The sequence below is a fragment of the Lactuca saligna genome, chromosome 6 (genome assembly GCF_052625555.1).
Source record: "Lactuca saligna cultivar CGN05327 chromosome 6, ASM5262555v1, whole genome shotgun sequence".
Taxonomy (NCBI): domain Eukaryota; kingdom Viridiplantae; phylum Streptophyta; class Magnoliopsida; order Asterales; family Asteraceae; genus Lactuca; species Lactuca saligna.
In genome coordinates, this window is record NC_136422.1 from 21,323,194 (window position 1) to 21,347,470 (window position 24,277).

At 34.1% G+C, this 24,277-nt stretch overlaps 1 protein-coding gene across 1 annotated transcript; it reads right to left on the reverse strand.

Moving 5' to 3' along the window:
• Positions 1 to 15,314: 15,314 nt before the first annotated feature.
• On the reverse strand, positions 15,315 to 17,108 carry LOC145000705 (flotillin-like protein 4). Its single transcript, XM_078959970.1, has 3 exons — positions 16,479 to 17,108; positions 16,026 to 16,394; positions 15,315 to 15,961 (listed from the first exon to the last, which is right to left on the reverse strand). The coding sequence occupies exons 1-3, from the start codon at positions 17,034 to 17,036 to the stop codon at positions 15,464 to 15,466; spliced, it is 1,425 nt and encodes a 474-aa protein (XP_078816096.1). The 5' UTR covers positions 17,037 to 17,108; the 3' UTR covers positions 15,315 to 15,463.
• Positions 17,109 to 24,277: the final 7,169 nt, after the last annotated feature.

Here is a 24,277-nt window from a genome sequence, read left to right on the forward strand (position 1 = left end):
CATCAAAGAAACAAGTAGAAATCCGGCTATTTGGTGCAATTATGATTTGTGTGTAATGTCGAGTGGTCCAAGAAAAGTGTGATGCAAGAAATGTAGTGCTTTTTTTAATGAAGATGAAAATTCGACATTGAAAACTCATATGATCAAAAGATGCCATGTGGTGAAATTTGGGTCGGGACATAATCAAACAACAATGGCTAATGATGCAACATTGTGGAGTTACGATTTAACTAAAGTTTGTGATAGGATGACGAAGTTTGTGATTCTAGAATGCTTGCATTTTGACCACTTCGACAACAAACGTTTGACTTCACTCATCCAAGATACTCTCCAACCACGATATTGCCATGTGAGTCGTACTTCTATTAGAAGTGATTGTATTGAAATGTGGAAACTTGCAAAAAATGAATTGATTTTAGGATTTCAATCTTTAGAAACAGGTGTGAATTTAACTTGTGATGTTTGGACAGCTCCTCACGGTTCACCGGATGCATACATTTATGTTACCGCTTGATGTTTTTAAAAAAGCAACTACTTTTTTATCGGGGATTTATTATCCTACAAGTTGTTTAGTTTTAAACCAAAATTTTTTAATGTGTGCGAAAATAAATGAGTTTGAAATGAGGAGCACGATGTTAGCTAATATGATGAAACCGATGAAAGCAAAGTTAAAAAAAAAAAAAATTCAAGAAATGTCTCTCATTATTACTTGTTCCGCCGCTTTGAATCCGACTCTAAATGTTGGGGGGTTGAGACTTTAATTGAAAATATTTGTTACGATTTTGGTTTATTGGATAATGACATGGATTATGCATCAAAGGAAGTTTCAAATTTTAACAATGTTTTTCTAAATTTGTTTGAAGTTTATTTAACAAAATACGGTTCAACAAACATTAATGACATGATGCAAAATACGGGGGCATTTGGATCCACTTCTCACCAAAATAACAAAACAATTAGGCTCTATAATACTTTGAGGAATGAAAATTCTAAACGAGCTCGATACCCCTAGTAGCGAGCTCGAAGGTACATTGGTTACGATTTCTTGTCACAAGTGAGTATTCAACAGTTTAAATTTTTTGATATTTTGGCTTGGTGGAAAGGAAAGGAAACCTAATTTCCGATTCTAGCCGCTATGACCCGTGATCTACTAAGCTCACAAGCTTCTACGGTAGCTTCGGAATCGGCTTTTTCTGTTAGTGATAGGTTCATATCACCAAGAAGAACAAAACTCAACCCTTTGTCAGTGGAAGTGTGCATTTGCTTGAAATGTTATTTTGATGACATGGAATGGATACAAGACATTGAAGTACTAGAATGCACATCGTTGCATGTTGAAGCACGAGTACATGAGAAAGAAGTAGTGATGGGAATGTTGGTGCCACTCACCCTAGAAGAGCCCGACTATGAGAGAAAATCGCGCAACGACATGACGGATAACGAATAAATACAATGACTACGGACTTGGAATGAAGACTACGACGACAACAGTGTTTTATATTTGAAGATATATTGGTTTGACAATTTGGATGTTTTGTGTTTTTATGTTTGAAGTTGTATTATGTATTTCCAATAAAAAACAAATAAAAAATGAAAAAAAAAAAAAAAAAAAAAGGTTAAAAATTGCTCCAAAAAATGTGTTGATTCAATTTAAACAATTTTGTACATACATTATGGTTTTGATTTGTTTTTGAACCTACTTTTGGACCGGTTTTTTCTGAACTGGTTTCGGTAAAACCGAACCTGTTTATATAAGTTCGGATTTTTTTTAGGGCTGGACCAGTTTCCGGGTGAATCGGTTTTGACTTAGTTGACCAGAATCTAACCGGTTTTCTGAACCGGTCCGGTTCAGAAAAAACCGGTTTGTGCATGCCTACCAATAAGTGATACTATATAGAGTTGGCCCAAATAATTTAGCCCATATGAAGGTTACTGATTTATGTGAGTACTTTTTCGACATATTAGGTCGGACGGTATAGAGAGTGGAGACGGCCACGGGAAGCGTCCTGCACGGAGGAACACCACATCGATGGTGCGGGAAGGGTGGCGTGGGGAGGTCGGTGGGGGGTGAGGTTGTTGCGTTCTCTCTCCGATGGGAATTACGTGTTTATTTTTTATTTATTTATTTTCCAACGGATATATATATATATATATATATATATATATATATATATATATATATATATATATATATATATATATACACCCCTAGCATATAGCTCAGTTGGTAAGGCATGTGGGCGACTTGGATTGATAACATATAGGTTGTGGGTTCTATCCACGACACCCCTCATGATTCCCAGTCGTTGAGTCAGTCACAATATGCCCCCTTATCGAGTACCCTTGGGGGATGGGTTCGATGGGGCCGGTTTGGGTTGGTGGACTTCAACCTTTTGAATTGATAATATATATATATATATATATATATATATATATATATATATATATATATATATATATATATATATATATATGTTTCCTATTATCCCACTATAAATACGACAACATCCAACATTTTCTTAACCCATCTTCCTTACTCTCTCCAAAAATATTTATCAAAATTACATCATCTTCATCATCCGATTCGACGGCTCTAGAGGAGGCTAAGTTTATTGGTTCTGTCATTGCGAAAACGGTTGCATACTTTCAACACCGACTAGGCGAAACATCATGTGCACGATTTAAACCAAGAAAGTCGTGGTTGCGTAGAAATTGTGAAGCCGGACACGATCGTCTCATAGAAGACTACTTTACAAATGATGGCATCTACGCTGTAAAGTATCGATGTCGGTTCCGGATGAGGAAGGAACTATTCTTACATATTGTTAGCGATTTGGAAGGCCGCTTTCCATATTTCCAATAAAAATTGGATGCGACACGGATAAAAGGATTCTCTCCAATTCAGAAATGCACGATTGCAATTCTTCAGTTAGCATACGACATGGGTGCAAACAGATGGGACGAGTATTTTAGGATGTTAGGGCGTACCATGCGGGAGTATGTGTATAAGTTCTTCAAAGCGATCTTTCTGGTTTATGGGCAACGATATTCGTGCAAACCAACTATGAACGATATCCACCAATTGTACACGGTGTATGAAGGCAAGCATGGATTCTGTGAAATGCTAGGTAGTATCGATTGTACCGCTTGCTGAACAACTGGAGAGTACAATCCTGATGAACTCTCGCAACCCTAACCGTGTAACGCCCCAATTGTCAAGTATCAGTATTGTTCAATTTAAATTTCATGTTTTAAGACTTACTCGACGAGTTGATGCTATGACTTGTCGAGTAGAAGCGAGTTGGGACACGTCATTTAATGAGTTGACTCAACGAGTCGGGAAGGGGACTCGACGAGTAGGATATGGCAGAGGAAACCCTAAATTTCAGGGTTTTTGCACCCTATATATTGGACCATTAGCGCCTCCTACTGTCCCTTATCACCCCTTGAGAGCCAAAAACCCTAATATCGTGTGTGTGAGCTTTGTGGGTGTTTTGGAGCTTTGGGAAGTGATTTAGTGAAGGAAACTTGTAGATCAAGAGGCTTGCATCAAGGAAATTCATGTAGATCTTGAATCCGTCTCAGTTTGGGCACGTTTTGGAGGTAATCAACTGTTACTTTAATCTCTTTCTTCTGAAACTCCCTTCAGTCCTAAGTTCATAAAGCTCCTTGTATGGATATGAAAGAACCTTCCCTTATGAGTAGAGCTTCAATTCAAACTTGGATTCGGATTTTGAGGCATGAAAATACGTAAAGGTAGTAACTTTACGTTGCTAATACACTCTGGGGACCTAGATCTATTGTTTGGAACGAAAGAATAGTTCTATATCGCTTGATCATGGGAATAACCGTATGGACTCGGCGAGTCTGGGAGATGACTCGGCTAATAGAGAAGGGTTTTTGTCCGAATTGGTCTCGTGTGGACTCGGCAGGTCTGGGAGATGACTCGGTGAGTCAGTTTAGGTTTTCAAGCACTGGGCCGCGTATTGACTCGACGAGTCTGTTAGAGACTCGACAAGTCGAGTCGGGTAATTCTTGAATCAGTAGGGACTCGACGAGGGGAACGCTACACTCAACAATAGGACAACATGGATTGTTGACTATTGACAAGTGACTTTGACTTTGACTGGGGATTGTCTTGTGTCTTCCATGGGCATTTTGGTAATTTGAGTATTTATCTTGTGGGTCACTCATGGGTACAGGCGAGGTTGTTGGAGCTATATCTCAAGGAGTGGACAGTATTATCCCGAGCCACTAGTGAGGTGAGTTATCCTCACTATATCAACATGGTCTAAGGCACCAAGGCCGACCCTTTTTCTCGGATTGTATACTCATATGTGTTTGATATGCTTATTGATCTGTTAGATCAGCGTCCTAGTAAATTGTGACGGTAGTATGTTAGTGACCTGGTTTAGGTTGGTATCCTGGTATATAAGATGATGTTATGTTAGTGACCGGTTAGGTCGGTATCCTGATTAGGATTGTTGCTATGCTTTGTGATCTATAGATCGGTTTGACTGTTATATATATACATGCTAGTGTTATATGATATCTATGTGCACATGATTGTGTTGGTTAGAGGATGATGCTATGTTAGTGACCAGTTAGGTCTGTACCCCGGTTATTGGGATATTGCTATGATTAGTGATTTGTTAGATTGATTTGACTGTTATATGATACTAGGCGAATGCCCGCGCGTTGCGCAGAAAGACCTATTTAGTTGAAATATTTACAAACATATGTTTTTTTTAAATATAACAATAACGTTGTTCTTAAATTTGGTATAATAATTTGTATACTAAATTCATATAATATATTGATTATTTTGAATTATATGATAATATATACATCTATTATAACTTCATAATCTTAATCGTTTGAATGACTTCTACCCGCGAGTTTCTCATGAATAAAATTAAATATAATATATGGTTTATTGTTATTTTCAGTTGTTATTGTTAATTAATTTTTTAATTTTTATTTGTTTAACATTTTAATTTCTCTCATTGTAATTATTTAAAACATCAAACATTTTTTTATTATAAAAGTAAAAATATAATCATTTATATAGAGTTATTTTTAATTATTGTTATTGTAAGTTATTTTAAGCTACTAATTTGAAAACTATTGATGATTATAAAAATATATTCAGGAAATATTTTATTTAAATTGATATTACAATTTAGTTTTTGCATTTAGCATTATAATTTATCACTTTTAACTATTCACACAATACTCTTCAAAAATTAAAAGTGGAACTGTAATTTATATTGAAGTTGACCATGTAATGTTATATTAAAATTAACAATTTAAGTATTTTGTTAAAACTGCTCAAAAGTTGTAGCTTTAAACTGATAATATTTTACATACAACAATATATTAAATCGAATAAATTAAATATAATATGTTAAAATTTAAAGACATAGCTTTATAAGTAAAAGTAAAAATATTATTTTAATATTGAAATTTAGTTTATTTATGATTTCACTTTAGGTTTGATAATCATTTAACCTTATTAACCAACTTATAATCACTATTAGAAAGACAATACAATTTATCACTTGTAACTATTTACAAAGTATTCTTTGGGTTGTTTAAGTTAAACTAAAATTTATATTTAAGTTGACATGTAAGGTTATATTTAAATTAACAATTTAAGTATTTTATACAAATTTTCAAAAGTTGTAGTTTTAAAATGATAATGGTTTACATACAACAACATATTATACCTAATAAATTAAGTATAATAAGTTAAAAGTTAAAAACATAGTTTTATAAGTAGAAGAAAATATATTATTTTAATATTAAATTTTAGTTTATATATGATTACACTTTAGTTTATAATCATTACTAGAAATAAATTGAAAAGTCATGGGAGTTTAAAATGAATGTGGTGAAAGGAAAAATGAATGGGAGTTTCAAATTAATGTGGTGCTTAGAAAAATGCTTCCTTTATAAGTATATAATGATGAGCTAGAGTATGATACTTATATACACATGTTTGTTTGGTTGGGGGTTGGGTTGAGGCGGTCTTGCTTTGTCTTGTAGGCCAACATACCTGGTGAGCGGTCCGGATATGTTGTAGGCCCTGCGAGGCGGTCCAGTCATGCTGAAGGCTTGGGAGCGGTCCAGTCAGGCTGAAGACTCATTATGCATGATGTTCTGTATTTGTTGATATGGTATGATAATGATTATGGTTATATGAGGTTGGTATTTTAGGGGTAACTCACTAAGATTTAGGGCTTACAGTTTCACTTTATTGTTTCAGGTTTAGCGGATGGCCGCGGGTAGGCGAAGGCGTGACCATACACTTCCTCGATTGACGATTATGATTTCTGGGAAATCTAATGTATAATCTGTTTTGAAAACAAATTGTAATAATTGAATGGTTTCAAATGGTTTAAAAAGTTTTAAATTGGATGAAATATTATGGGTGTTACAAACCGTCCTATTATCAGCAATCTCCACATCAAGAGGACGATCCAGCTCCCCCGGACCTCCAACAAATCTCTTACTAAGCGCAAGCGACACAAAAGATCGGGTAGCTCCCGAATCAAATAATACCATGGTAGAAATATCGTTCACAAGAAACAATCCTATAATAAAACACATAAACATAAACAACTATTCGATATAAGTAAAGAGAAAAGGAGAAGATACATACTCGTCACGACATCAGGAGATGCATGCGCCTCCTCTGCCGTCAGCTGGAAAGCCCTGCTCTTCGCCGCGGGCACATCTTCCCAGCCCTGACGTCCATCAGTAATCCTCAAATTAATAGGAGTGGGCACTGACACCAGTCCTACTGCAGCTAAACTCGGGCATTGGGCCTTCTTATGGCCCCTCTGATTGCAATGAAAGCAAATCAGATCTGATCCCTGGGTAGTGGTAGCAGTACAATCCCTACTATAATTACCGATTCGGCCGTACTTGAAGCAACTAAAACCACCACCACTACCACTCATGCACGCACCCTCATGTGTCCTTCCGCACTTGCCACAACGGCTACGACCCTGATGGCCCCTCGATCTAGAATCTGATACCTTGGGCCTCTTGCCTGAACCCCCTAATGTATGAACCTCATCTGGATTCCTCTTCCATTACGAAGCTCGAGCAATCATACCCTTAAACATATTGCAACTAGATCGGCTCACAAACTGTCGAATGTCGATCCTCAGCATCTGATCATATCGGGTGTTCTTCATCTCTTCGTCCGCTACATACTGCGGAACCAGAAGCGCACTCTCCCTGAACATCATGGTGATCTTAGTCACCTTCTTAGTAGTCTGACGGAGATCCTGGAACTCTCGCGCCAACTGATGCACCTCAATAATCGATGCAACTCCGCTCGGAACCTAGTCGAAAAATCATCCTAGGTCATCCCATCAACAACATCATCTCCCACATCATTACCCACCTCCTCCCACCACTCTCAAGCCATGTCCTCCAATAGGCAGGATACTAGTCTGACCTTATCCCCCTCGGGACAACGATTGTGCGGAAGGCTTTAGAAACATCTGCTAACTAATGCCTACTTGCAAAGGGGTCATTCTCCCCATGATATTCTAGAGCTCCATAATCCTGAAACTCCCTGAATGTCAAAGATCGAGTTGTAGCTATAACCATCATCTCATTACGAAACGAGCTCAAACCCTCCTCCAAAACATCCAGAATACCCTCCTTGACTGAGCCAAGGATCACAGGAGTCTGGTTGAGAATGCAATGAGTAATCTCTGATGAGAGAATCTCCTTAGTCTGCTCATCGAGCTGCCCGACTCCAGATCCTAAGCCTGATCCCTCCCCGACACCAAAACTGCCGACTGGTCTGCATCGCAATACCACCATACCGAAAATAGACCACAAAAACTATCAGAATATACATCAAAATATATTGGGGCATCACAATCCTACAAGCTTCCTGATTTTGTCGCAACTCTCCTTGAATCGAGTACGGATCCTATGCTTCTAGTAGTACGGGCCCATACTACCTTCCACATCTATCCGTACATTCCTCAATAATTGCTTTGACTCAACCAGGTCACTCCAAATCCATCTATCCATCCCTCACAGATAAGGCTCCCAGCACTAGATCTTCTCCTAGTTTTTCCTAAGGCAACTCCACCCCACGCTCCGCCATTAGCTGTAGAAGGAATTCCTACTATCTTCTTCTAACTAACTCGCGAATACTATCACATATCACTAAAACTATATAATTCTTCGAATGAGAGGTCTCAACTACAACAATTTGACTCAAACAAGAGTTGTGTAATAGAGTTAAAACCTAACATTGTAAAATTATTTAGTTCCCATGATATGTAACTTAGCATATTCATTTATTAGTTAGCCGAAACTAGTTAGAACTCCTAAAAGCACAAAGTAAGCAACATTCGAGCATCAAGTATCAGAATCAAACATAACCTAATCAGGCCATCCAATCACTGACTGATCAGCACTAACATGCAAGTCTAAGAGCTCATACAACAGGAATACAAATGCATCTCCCTAACATTATATCATGCACAAGAATTGAGTAGTTCCTTAGCCCTAACTAGCATGCAGTTGACAGATTCACAAATCAAAGCATATCGATAACATGTATGCATAATTTGGGAACACTTACTTGAGCTTGGATGATTGCATGCACCACACCCTTTCTTATTTTAGAAAATCCCCCTTTTTCATAGAAATATTTTCTTTTGGAAAAACTTTACCAAATCCTCAGTTTTAGTTTAGGCACACTCAAGAGTGTACCAAAATCCCTTAAACTAAGGCTCTAATACCAACTTGTAACATCCTAAAATATGGTCCCAAAAATTTAGTTTTTTTAAAATGGATAAAATAGTAATTCCAAATATCAGTAATACATCGCAAAATAACCAATGTATCAAATGCCATAAAAATCAGAGTAAAATATTTTGTGTGGAATCCTAATGGTGTGTGCGATGCAGTCAACCCGAGTTCTTCCCTTTGCAACCGGAATTACCTGAAACAATGTACTAAAAATCGTAAGCATGCCAAAGAGAATCTCTAAAGCTGGAAGACTGCGTAAAGTTGCCAACTTTACATTCATGGATGCCAAAGAGAATCTCTAAAGCTCAAGAAGGGCTTAATAAAGGACTTAATGTATGCATGAGACCTAGAATCCTATAAAGCTTGCACCTTTAAGCCAAAGGAGGTCACAAAATGCTCAGATCTAACAGGACAACCCATGAAACAACTTACCTCCTTAAACAACCTAATAATGAGCCAAAAATCATAGCAAAACCCCATAAGAGAAGATCTATTCAACAACAAAGCAAGGTATGTACTTAATACCTCAAGGAGACTACAACAAGTGGTGAGATTCTAGATCTATGGCCTTCTTTCCAAGCTAGGAACTTTCAAACTCCAAAGCTCTTTCAAATGCACACAAAAATTCACTCAAAACCTCAAGAACACCACCAAGAAAGCTCAATACTCGATTTAAGGTGGGTTTTAGGTGATGAAAGATAGTAAGTAGGCCAATCAAGGGGGAATAAGGCCTTTAAATATAGTGTAATACCCTAAAAATTAGGGTTTCCTTCCCAGCTGCCAACACATCGTGTTGAGGCACCTCAACACATAATGTTGGTTCATTAAACTCTGCGGCCAAATACATCTCGATATGTCGTGTTGAGGCTCCAACACATCATGTCCCAAAGAGAAAACATAAATAACTTGGAATTAAAATCATATCGGGAAATCAAGCGTTACATTACCTCTCTACTATACCTCACATTACAGCTCATTAAGTTGTATCTTGATACTTGGAATCAGTAGCGAGTCTAAAACGTAAAATTACATAGGTCGCTATTTAAATGAAGCCGATAAAAAAAGAAAAATAATAAAAAAAAATTATTGTGTGTTCGGATCGGGTCGAGTTGTAAAAGTAAAAAAAATATTTTAATTCAAACAATTGTACGCGATGATGTGCGAAAGTGTGAATTTTGAATCACCGGTTCATTATTATGATCTAAAGGAAATGTAATTGACAGTGAACGAAAGTGCGAAAGTGTGAATTTTGAAGCACCAATTCATTACTTTGGTCTTCCAATGGAATGTGGAAATAGAATTTTCTTATATAGTCCTAGTTTACTTAGCACACAAACTTGAATATTTACCGGCACCGATCATTGATTATGAGGGTTCCCAACTTCGTGTGTTGTGAATTGTAAAATGCTGATTCTTGATTAGCGTTTCCTTTTTTTTAATTCCATTTGTGTTGGGCTACGGATCATACCCTAAAAAAATATTGGGCTAATAAAATATAGGATATGAGTTTTAAAAGTATGATTTATCGATATATTTTTTTGCCAAGATGGTTCATTTAATTTTTATAAGGTAGGTCACAGATTTTTGTTCTATATAACTTCTTAAAAGGTTGGTCAAATGACCCACCATGATAATATACAACCTCACCACTGCTTGGAATATATGGAATTTAAAACAGACGTAAGACATCATGGTCTCACAAGCTATATTGGTTTGGACTAGTATATATTATCAAAATCATTTGATAAAACTTTCATTGACATACATTTATAGACATAATGCAAAGCATTATATGCATATCCACACTCAATGCAACTACGAAAACCACAGTACATCCCCGTGAATATGCCCCAAATGGGGTAGTCACATAAAGCGACAACTCTATTCACATAAAGTGACAACTACAACAACCGGAATAAGGCCCCATGAATAAACTACAACAATCGATAAAAAAAAACCCTATTAAATAACTATGACAACCAATAAATGGCCCCGTTAATTAACTACGGAAACTGATAAACAACCCTGTGATTGATTACTATGCGAACCCCTAGGTCTAGCTGACAACATTTCAAGACTATGCAATTTGCTCATATGATGCACGATCATAACTATTCCTATATTTATTGTTAGGGAATTACACTCAAATTTGAGTTATAGAAAATCTGGATCACAAACAGGAATCGTGTTATACACTTTCCTTGTTTGATATTTCGACCCTAATTGCCTTGGGTATCTCGAAATCCAAACTAGGATAATTCCTGAAGAACAATTCTGATTTTAGGCACAAAACCAGAATCAATTTTGAGAGAGAATGAAGAAGAAATCGATTTCCGTTTTTCTGTGTTTCAAAGAAGTCGTTGTATTTCCCGGACTTATCCACACAACGGATAAAACGAGAACGGTTTTCAACTTTCAGAAAATACAAATTATACCTTGTATTTGCATCTTTTAAAGAATAACAAATTAGTCCTCGTACTGTCCTCGTACTTATCCCCGAACCCCAACTTGACACAGTAAATCAGGGTTCAGTACTAACAATATTTAGTAAATACAAGTGTGCACTCCCACACCTCCTAACTTGTATGATAACTAAAACATTGTTCTTGAAACACTTGTTAAATCCATTACACTAAAATATTTTTGGTGATTAAATCACCAACAATCCTCCCCTATTTTAGTGTAACCTTGAATTAACAACCTTAAAAACAAAAGAAAACAAAAAAACTAATGCATAAATGAAAATATCGATACGATTGAATTTTCATGTTAGTATATTACACATTTCAAACATTCGAGAAATCAAGGTATCTTAAAGATTGAACCCAGTAACTCTTTTGAATATCTGAAGATAATATACACAATAGTTTTACAATCATCTCAACAAAATAACTTGACACTAATTATAAAGCCGTGTGTCCCAATCCATTCTTGATCGTATAAAAGCCAAGTCCTCAAGCTCTTTGAAGTGCGGCTACACTTCACGATCATATAGGTGATTCTCTTATTCATGTACCTGTATACATTTTATCAAAAGAATCATTAAGAAATCAAATTCATCCTGGTCTCTACAGGTTCAAACACACGTACCTTGGGATAGTTATAATGTGTGTTCCAATTCATATAAATAAGCTTTCCTCATTGAATTTAACCTCTAACATTGTATTAAAGGGGAATTGGGTGTCTCATTCATAAGAATTTATAAGGACTTTAAGCCCATCCCTATAACAGACTTGTGCACTAAGTCTCGCGCCAAACTCTTAGTGAGATGGTCCGCCAAATTTTGTTGTGATTTTACAAACTCAATCGAAATCACACCATCCATGATTAGATTTCTAATCATCCCATGTCTAACATCAATATGCCTCGATTTACCATTATAAACTTGACTATATGCTTTACTCATAGTAGAAACACTATCACAGCGAATAGAAAGTGGTGAAATCGGTTTCCTCCACAATGGAATCTCATAAATCAAATTCTTTAACCATTCTGCTTCCTTACTTGCAGCAGCCAATGCAATAAACTCAGATTCCATTGTTGAACTAGTTATGCAAGATTGCTTCTTGGATGCCCATGAGATAGCACCTCCACCAAGCAAAAATACCCAACCAGTTGTAGAAGAATGATCTTCTCTATTGGATATCCAACTCGCATCAGAATATCCTTCCAAGACCGAAGGAAATCCTGAATAACACAAACAATAATCCTTGGTTCCTTTCAAATATTTGAAAACACGATGAACCGCTTGCCAATGTTGAGTACTAGGATTATGAGTAAATCTACTCAATCTTCCCACTGCGAAAGCTATATCAGGACGAGTGCTAGTCATAGCATACATCAAAGAACCAATAGCTTGTGAGTACTCCAGTTGAGAAACTGATCTACCTCTATTAGGCATCAACTTCATGCTTGAATCCATAGGGGTGCTAACAGGTGTACAATCACTGTAATTGAACCGTTTGAGAATTTTTTCAATGTAATGTGATTGTGTAATAGCAAGTCCCTTGTTCATCCGTTTAATCCTTATTCCAAGGATTACATCCGCCTCCCCCATATCCTTCATAGAAAACTTTGAAGACAATAAATTCTTTGTTGCATTAACTTGATTCTGATCAGTGCCAAAAATCAACATATCATCTACATACAAGCAAATGATCACACCAGATCCAGATGAATCAAAACGGCTGTAAACACATTTGTCAGATTGGTTTAAAGAAAAACCATTAGACAAAATAATTTCATCAAACTTCAAATGCCATTGTTTTGGAGCTTGTTTAAGTCCATACAATGATTTTACAAGTCTACACACTTTTTGCTCATTTCCAGGCAGAACAAAACCTTCTGGTTGTTTCATATAAACTTCCTCATCAAGATCACCATTCAAAAAGGCTGTTTTAACATCCATTTGATGTATCACTAGATTGTGAATAGCTGCCAAAGCAAGCAACAATCTAATGGTAGAAATCCGTGCTACCGGTGCATACGTATCAAAATAATCGATACCGGCTTTTTGTCTAAAACCTTGTATGACCAGACGAGCCTTGAATTTATCAATGGTTCCATCTACCTTCATTTTTTTCTTGAAAATCCATTTACATCCTAAAGGTTTAGAACCAGGAGGTAAATCAGATAACACCCAAACATTATTCTCCATAATGGATGACATCTCTTCATCAACCGCTTCTTTCCAAAACGCAACATCTCGAGACTCCATAGCTTCCTTAAAAGTCTTTGGATCAGTCTCAAGATGAGAGGAATATGAATATTGTTTCTTTACTTTATCCCTCGAACCTTCAACTAAAAATAGTTGAAATTTATTACTTTTTCAACAATAAACATTTCCAATTCATTGTTTCTTTACTTTATCCCTCGAACCTTCAACTAAAAAAAGTAATAAACTTGAAAATCAATTATACGTAAGCGATTAATGCCATGCTCACGTACATTCAATAATAACATTTCATAGTAGCACAATCAAACATATTATAATTGTAAATACAATTCTTTAATCGTTTTCCAGTAATATGTATAATAAATCATAGCTAAAAACCATTACTCATAAAGAGCCATTTATTCAAAAACAATATCCTTTCAAAGCATTTAATTTACTCTTTAGATAAAGAGTCCATTTTAGCTAGGATTTATTACTTTTTCAACAATAAACATTTCCAATTTAGATAAAAAGTCCATTTTAGCTAGGATTTATTACTTTTTCAACAATAAACATTTCCAATTCATTTTCAAGTTTTTCAAAGAAAACTTTTACTAATATGTCAAGTACCTCAAATGAGAAAATCCACATATAGTCACCTGAATAGTTAGTGAAGACTAATTTCCATTCTAGCTTCTATCCTCGCACTATATCTTAGCTCAAACAGTGGTCGAACCTATTTGGATAAAACATCAAGATCCTTAGAACTTGTCCAAATACACTAGGAGCTTATTTATCATATTCATTATAATGACATTTGCCTGATCCTTAACACCAATGGATAACCATTTGTTACCAAATCACTAAGCTCCTCAAACTTATGTATTCCATTAACGACATCATTTTTTCACTTCTTACACAAACTTATGTATTCCATTAACGACGTCATTTGTTCACTTCTTATGTTCACTCTTAGTCATATCTATACGAAGTATATACTGTAACACATAGTATGAGATTTTTGGATCGTTACAAATCGAAGAACCTACTCAATCTTCGATCTTGTAAAGGAACACTTGTTGAGTACATGGACAACGGTTAAATAGAAGAACTGATTTATCGAAGTTTTGTTAAAGTAAACAAGATATTATCAACTAAGGATTGTGTAAATAACGAGCATAAACAAACCCTTTCATAATAGTCTCCGTCTATTTATTAGGATTCGATGATGAATAAGCTTGTAATAGTCTTCTTGTATACAAGCTGCCATTTTATAAGTTTGAACCGTTGAATCAATACCATATCATGAAAACTTGTTGATATTGATTTCTTGAAAAATGTAGACAAATTGTGTCTCATATTGTAGTTGACAAATTTGTTAGCCATTTTGTCCTGGTCACATTATGAGTCTAGAAGACTTAGATCAAATTATCATTTGTATTTTACTTGATGTATTGTAAAGTCTTATGGAGTTTCTTAACACAATTTGCTACATTTAGTTCAAATATACCTAATTAAGGATGACATGTCAAGAAATCTAATTTCAACTGCATGTATTAACAAAAATCATGATTTTGGTTTAAGCTCATATCATAAGAAGTTGAGATTTTATATAATTTTATCAAATTGGTTGAAAATTAGTTTTTTTTCTTTATATATATATATATATATGTTAATTATTGTATTTGACTCAGTCATATAGTATAATATATTAATTCTTTAACATAAAAATATATGATGTACAAAGATTTTGATATCTTTAAAGTTGGAAATATCTGAAAAATAATATATTATTTTGTGTGAAATCCTAGGTAGTCTAAGGCCTTTGAGATTACATCGTTACAAAAGTATTAACCAAGTGTATAAAACATTCAACAAAAACCATGTACTAATTTTATTACAATAAATACAAATATTAAGTTATTAACACGTATATAATTACGTAAGAAAATAGATTCAACCAATTACATTATAAATACTTGAACTAATAATTTAAAGATTATAACAGAACATAACCATTTAAGATTCCGTTATCTTCCCCATCCAAGCTGGTGGCAACATCCCCGTTTGCTCATGAACTGTGTTAAACAACGGCGGCAACATTTTGTAAACGCCGGCGACCTCCTTCATCGCACCACCATCGCCGCCTTCTCCACCACCATTTGCGCCGGTCCAGATACTAATCTTCGGTTGCAAACCCTTAACAGCCTCGGCGTTAATCTTAGCAATCTCTTGATACATTCCTCCATTAATCATTAAGTAATCTCTTAAAGCTCCATAGTTGCCTCCCATGGCACCCAAAAGTGTGCGTATGTAAGTACCTTGAGCTTGAGCAAGAGCAACAAGTCCCTCCGCCTCCTTCTGTTTTGCATATAATTCACCGTCGGCGACTTGTTGACGAGTGTAGAATGTGGCCTCTGCTATCGCCTTTTGAGCCTCTGCTTCTTTTTCTTTCTCGTAGAGAATTGCTTCTGCGGCCTTTTGCTTTCTGTAAAGCTCCCAATTCGCTTCTTGTACCTTTGTTTACATCGATTGTTCAATTCATGTTTTATAGAGGGATTGAATCGATAGAAATTATTACCTTGGTTTCATACTCAACGCTAGCTTTGCTCAAGAACTCAGCCTTGAGTTTCTCCGTCTGAGTCAACGCGTTCATGATCTCAACCTCCTTCTGCAGCTCAGCCGCCCGCAGCGCCACCGCCTTGTTCGCCTCCACCTCCGCCACCTGTGAATCCTTTGCCCATTTTGCCTTCTTCATTGCCAACTCTGCGTTCGCTTCAGCCACTTCAGCTTCCCTCTCATTTTCGAATACTTTCACCTCTGTTCTTACCTTGATCTCCTCTTTCTTTCCTTGTCCTTGTCTCTGAGTAGCTATGATCTTCGTCTCCGCATCTATCTTCGCTGCGTTCTGCAGCGTTTGCCCTTCACGAAGCTTCGATCCTATTTCACCCTGAATTCAATCAACCAATCAATCATTAATCACAAACTCAGTATTCATAATTTAAAAGTTTAAATTAATTTGTGTTAATCACACCTTCATTTTGGCTTCCGCAACATCGACCCTGGCTTGATTTGCAGCTTCCATTTGCGTTTTCTGCCCTAAATACGAGAAATACTCATGTCCAGGAACGTCAACCAATTGCTTGACATTAGCATTATAGATCCACAATCCGAACTGATTCAACTCCAACTGAACCTTCTCGAACACCTCCTGCTTAAAATCCTTCGTCCCTTTGAAAATCTCTTCCATGGTCATGGAAGCAGCAAGAACACGAGTCTCCCCTTCGATGATCCCCTTCACGAGCTCATTCACATGGTGCGAAAGCTTGTCGTGAGGAGAGATAAGCTTGGCGTATTTGTGGAGACTGTCGTCGTCGTCGGAACGTGGACCGATAGTGAATACGGCGGGGAGAATGAAAGGGAGTTTCTCGGCGCTCATGGCCTGGACTTCGAAGGTGTAGTTGACCGGAGAAATGTCGAAGACGGAGTAGGATTGGCCAGGAAGTACCCATGCTTTCTTTGCGATTTTGATGTCTTCGATCCCGAATCCGGTGATCACCAGATACTCTGAAGCACTTGCTACTCTATACATGGCCGGAGATATTCACTGGACGCCGGTGAATTTTGTGTGAAGCTTAAACTTGATGCAACGGATAGTTTATATAGATGGACATTGGAGAAAATGTCGATAATGACCAAGTTGTTGCTTTTGTGAGAAAATATATTTTCTACTAATTTTATTTTTATATTAAAAGTATTTTTCTAGCTGGAAAAATAGATTTCAAACTTAATATTTCGGATTTCTTTATTGCGGACATTGAAAAAAAAAAAAAACGAAATTCAAAAAATTTAAAGAATATTTTTTATTACAATCTAAAAAAATGAACATAACAAATAAAAAATAAGATATGTTTCATAAAATATGACATTCTAAAGGAAAATACATATTATACATTTAATTGAGTGAAAATGACCATTTTAGAGTAAATTGTCATTTTCAGCAATCTTTAAAAAACCGTAATTATTTTTGTTTTTTTATTTTGTCACTTTTAGTGATCATATTTGTAAGTTTTTCTTGTATATTAAATTGCACGAGAGTAGTACCTTGCTCATAGCCCTTGGGGATGTGAATTTCGTTGTAATTTCGCTTGTTATTATCTATTATTTTCTTGGAAAAAAGTATATACCGTGACGATTTTATGATAACTCAATCAAGTATGTTATTTGAGGTTGACTTCCATCATGAGAGTTTGGAGATGATAATAGAATAATACTGAAGGTATTTACATGTATTTTCTTTGAAATTGTTTGAACATTGCTATGCAACATTTAATAAATAATAAGTGTATTTATTTTGTATATTGACTTCTTATTTTAAGTCGTTCAGGTGGTTTAATACTTTAACCATCTATCTAGTGTCCTATCCAACATCAGAGGTACCGAAAGATAGGCAAAGTGGATGCTAGGGTGCAAACGAGTCAAACTACTCGCGAGCTACTCGGGATCGGATCGTTAAAAGTTCGACTCGAAACCGGTTTTAAATGAGCCCGAGTTTAATATTAAGCTCGTTTATTAAACGAGCTCGAGCTCGAGCTTATGTCACTAAGCTCGATTATTTTCATAAGTTAAAATAAAAACATATTTGGGAAATTATGGATTTCGGGTATTAGTAAACGAACTTGAGCCAAGCTTAAGCTTATTTAGGCACATCAAACGAAAAACGAGCCGAGCTCGAGCCTGAGCCGAGCTTGTATAATTCTTAATGAGCTCGAACCGAGCTCAGTAAAAGAAAGCTTGAGCCTCATATAACTTAAACGAGCCCGATTCGAGCCTGACCAGGCTCGGGCTCGGTTCGGCTCGTTTGCACCTCTAGTGGACGCCTTAATAGGATCCAATTTTTAAGGGCTAATTTTTTTTATTATGTTATATAGATATAGAGAGAGAGAGAGAGGTCAGGTCTTTAATCTAGTTATTGTGTTATTGTATGCAAAAATGTATAAAAATTATTTTTAAAGGGTATTAATGTAATCTTACAACATCATTTATATTTTCCGAGTTAATTAAAGTTTTATATTTTCCGAGTTAATTAAAGTTTGATTGATTTCTATCAAATTCCTAAATATCATACTATTAAATATGGATTACATCAACGAAAATAATATATATATATATATATATATATATATATATATATATATATATATATATATATATATATATATATATATTGTATACGTTTTATTCCTTAGCAGATTCATCGTTCATCATCTGTAGATCATTTTTCTTATTCTGATTTTTCGTTAATGGATGTATGTTGTTCATAAATGTTTTTATTTTGATAGTGTTGAATTATCGTTTATCATATGCATATAAATTTTGTTATATTCATAGTTCAGAATAATCATTTATCATATTTATTTCATATTTGTTCTTTATGATATTTCAGTGATGAAATTTATATTTTGAATTTTATTGTTGTGTTTTTCTAACAAAGACAATATTGATAACAATAAGAATGACTTTTCTGATAACAATGATCGGAATGCCAAGTGCATCAAGATCGGAAGAAAATAAGAAGATGTGAGATTTGTTTTGGTGTTGGTCATGATAGGAGGAACTGTCCTCAAGCAAGGGTCAAGAGAGAGTAGATGTTTAGTTTGTCAACATATTTTAGGAATTGAATAATGTTTTCAATTTATTTTTATCGTAGTTTATGGAGTTTTATTTCAGTATAATAATGATATGGATTCATGGATTATAGGGGTTTCTCTTTGTAAGTTTATGTTTTCATTCAATTATTATTAATAAATTTCATTTTGAGTTTGATTAAAATTTCATACATTTTTTTATTTATCATATGACTACAGATATGTTGTTGTAAAAGCATTTTTGTTCTCATATTTTTGTATAAAACAATTCTTCGTAAATTGTGTTATACTTAATGTTATATGTACACATTCAGTTAGAATGATCGATATAAAATACAATTCTTATTATTCGTATAGAACAAACAATAACACAATTCTTATTATCAAAAGTACTAGAATGTGACTGTTGATTACAAGATACATAATAAACAAAAACACAATTTTTATTATTCGTAAAGAATAAGTGTTTCCAAATTTGTTTTACTTATTGATTAATCAAAGATTCCATTAGAATTCTTATTATCAAATTCTACCAGAATGCTAATTTGTATTACAATATACAGATCAAACATGAGCAAAATAAATTCACTGTTATTCTTATTACATATATTCTTACAGAATAAGATTGTGGTATCATGATACCATGGTATAAGTATGTCTATGATAAGTTATACGAGAATATACAGAACAAATGTGTGAAAAATAAATTTATTGTAAATCATGTTTCAAATATTCTCACAGAATAACACTCTTGTGATATTGATTGCTTTCTTAGTATATGCGTTTATGCCATAATAAATCAGAAATCATTTGTAAATTCATAAAAAAAAAAGTTTTTTTTTTAAAGTTTGCTGAATTAATTTATTAAAAGTCTAATTTAAAACGCAGGATGTGTTGAAGTCTTATCTATGGAATTTATTATATTTGGAATATGAATATGTCAAATATTTACAATATCATGATAAATAATACGATTTTGTGTTGATTCTTATCTTTAAAATCTTTCTAAAAATTTTAAAAACTAAATAATTGATAATAATGAATGCAGATATCACGCCTTTGAAGTTACATATCAATTACACGTTTTCTGCTTTTCTAATACATACTGAATTGGCTCAAAGTTTGTAATATCGTATTTATTTTGTTTTCTCCAATCAACTGGTGTTCAATCGTGCTGTTACTTATCTTATGGATGATACAGTATCAACTGGTGACAATTATATTCATGATCAACATGAATATCCTAAGGATTATGAAGATTTCAGGTTACAGGATCATGATTATCTACATAACGTCGAGTTTCAAATATCCGAGAATAGCAATCTAAATTTAGGTGAATTTACTTTATAAGTTTTTATATTTGTTATTTTTTATAATAATAATGTTGAAATTTTATATTGTTTTTTGCGATATGGCGTAACTTTCACTTGCAAAGATGAGGATCCATTAGAACACATTCAAGATCACATATATGACAATTCCGAATATCATTTCGGTGATTCTAGTAATCATAACCTAGGTGATGTATTTGAAGTATTTTTTTTCTTTTTTTATATATATTTACGTATCCATTACACATACTCTAATTAAAAGATGCAGAAAATGAATGCGAGTTCAATGATAATGAGGCAGATTATACTATAAATGATGATAACATTGATTTTCAGAAAAAAGTTTAATAAACTAGACTAATTCTTTGCCAATTTTTTAATATTTTTTTTATGCAGAACAATCTCATGTTACACATGATTGTGTTTCTCCTGGTGGATCATCTTATAGGATTCATGTTGTTTCGGACAACATCAAACCTAAAATCAATTCAATTTTTGACTCATATACAACATCATTATCAATGTATTACAATTACGCATTATTAGCAGGCTTTGATGTCAGGCTTGGACCATTTAGAACAACCGAATCTGGCATTACCACACAATGACATTTGTTATGCAATCGGGAAGGTAAACCAACAACCGCTAAAGTGGATACTTTGGACCCTCTTCATAATAAGATTCAGAGAAGAAAAGACTCATTTTAGGTGCGAATGCAAAGCGAAAATTGTTTTTATACTAATACATGTTACTAATAAATATATTGTTGCTGAATTTGTCGAACAACATAATCATAAGTTGTTTGGTAATGATAATATGTTTTTGTCTCGTACAAAGAAGAAACTTGATTATTCACAGGAGATCTTTATTCATAACTTGTCAAAGCAAAATATTGGTGCCTCAAGAGCACATAGATTGTATTCCAAACCTTCAAGGTGGTTCTGACATTCGAGGTGGGTTGGTTTCTAATTTCAAGAACAGTACGAGAAATCTCAATTCTTACATAGGTTCCAGGGATGCAAAATTCCTTGTAGTGAAGATGTTGGGAAGGAAAAAAAATATCCCAAGTTTTTCTTTCGATTTTAAAGTTGTTGAGAAAAAATTGAATTCGATTTTTTAGGCTGATGAAACCGCAAAGTACAACTACAATGCTTTTGGAGACGTTGTTTCTCTGGATGCCACATTCAGCATGAATAAATATTTTTAAATTTTGCAATGTTTTCACATAATTTTTCTTGCTTCCAATAACGCTTACCAAGTTTTATCTTTTTAAACAGATATGATATTGTTTTCGTACCTTTCACAGGGATAGATAATCATAAGAAATGTGTGACTTTGGGTGCTAGACTTTTGAGTATAGAAGATGGTAGTTCTTACTCTTGGATGCTTAGAGCATTTTTGAAAGCATTCAAAAAACAACCTACACTTGTTCTTACAGATCAAGATCCAGCTTTGAACAAGGCCGTTAATGAAGTATTTCCAATGTCAGCACATAGGTTTTGTATGTGGCATATTACAAAAAAAACTTCCAAACAAGGTGAACATTTTTTTGTATTCAAAACAAAGTCACTATATTTACCTTGTTAGTACATATTGTTCAATCAGAAATTAATTATTTTAGAACAAAATATATGATAGAACTACAATTCAAAATGGTATTCTGCTAGAATTTTAAATATAAGAATGACAACAATTTTTATATTTTATAAATTTTAGACTCGTGAAAAACACTACTATGTAACAATCAAAATAATGCATATCTTCAACCAAACATGGAATAACATAATTTACATACACTCTACCATTTGTAACATAAGCTACTATATTCTTTCAGAACATTATGTACAGACAATTCTAACAATTCCTCTCCATGATTAATGTGTATCCTAACTTGTAAGAACATTATCTTCATACATTCTAGCACTTGTAATCAACTTATTGTATTCTTTTAGAACATGGTGTTCTTAAATTTATAACAATTCTTATATACGATTAATGACTATCCTAACTTGCAAGAACATAATCTTCATACATTCTACCATGATTAATGTGTATCCTATCTGCAATATAACATTGAAACAAACATGGAAAATCTTAATGTTCATACACTCTACCACTTGTAATCAAGCACATATATTCGATCAGAATATCATGTACATATAATTATAACAATTTCTATCCACGATTAATCTCTATGCTAACTTGTATCAAACTTGCACAACAAATGTGTATCATAATTATATTCTTGAAAAACAAAACTTACCTGTACATTACAAACCATCTTTCAACACATTGCATATTTTCATTACTTTCATATCCACATACACATTCCAACATCTATTAAATACTAACGCTTTCCAAAAAAAACTACTAAAACAAACAGCATTCACATTCAATTGTTTCCCAAAAACAAACAACTCTAGAACATAATAAAACACATTAGCATTGTTCCCCAAGCAAAATACCTAGACCAAAACAAACCATGTTACCAAAAGTCTTTCAACATAAACCATCCTACCATGATAAACTGTTTCCCCAAAACAAACAACACTATAACAAAATAAAACAACATAACATAGTTCCCTAAATAAAAAAACATAGACTTAAACCAAACATACTACCAAAAGTCTTTCAACACAAACCATCCTAACATCATAAAATGCCCATCTTAAAATCGACGCCTTCTACGTTTCTGCTTCTCCCTAATTTCCTTCACTTCGTTCATCATAGCCAAAATCTGCAATGGATCGGTTTCTTATTATCCTTTACAGGTGTATTTCTAGCAGAACCTTTCCTTTTTAGCCTTCTTACACTTGTGCTCAATTGGTATTATGTCTTCTTTATCTTTGTTAACCTCTGTTGAATCATATAAACATAATTACTAATCGTCAAATACAACTTCAATAGAATAATAAACTCTATATTAGCCATCTCATAATCATATAGTAAAATTCATTAATTACAAGCACTTATGATCTAACCTGATTTCCCAGAATATACGTTGTTCTTTCCATGTTCTGATCTTGAAGTTGTTTTCCTATGTTTCTTTATTTTGCTTGATCCAACAATATTCATATCATTTGGTTCACTTCTGACACCTTCTGCTTCATTAATTAACAAAAAATACATATTGGCTATCAAAACGTTCTAAAAATTTTGTTATTTTTCTTCATCAACCAAATCAATTAAATCTACCTGTAGGTTGAGTACTGATATTCTCTTTCACGGGTGTTGATCTGGTATGGTAGGTCCTCTTCACATTTGTTTGGCTTGTAGTATCAACATTAATTGGGACTGGATCAGCTTCTACAACAACTAATAAAATAAATGATTAAAGTCGATTAATAAGAGTTTTCAGAGTAATCAGCCATACTTCATTACCTATAAAAACTATAAATAATTTTTATGTTTTCATTCTGTAAGAATGTGACACAAATCCAAAAACTGTTTCTAACAGAATTAAAGCCAAATAGTAAATACAAATAAATTAAATCAGCAAACATCACAGTATTAAAAACATATACAGTTACTTAATAGTAATCTCCAAATTAACCAGTCACAATCCAATCTATATGACCCCTATATACACTTATTATGTTACAATTCTTTAAGCATGTAAACACATTCCCTTACAATGATTCTATTAAAATTTTAATTCTTTTCAAAGTAACCACGGATACTTCAATATTTATAACCACTATTAATACATTTTTATGTTTTCATTCTGTAAGAATACAACACACATACGTATAATGTTTCTATTAGAATTAAAGCCAAATATTTACTACAAAAAAACTAAAGCATCAAAAATCACAGTAACAAACACAGAGAAACAAACACATATACACATACTT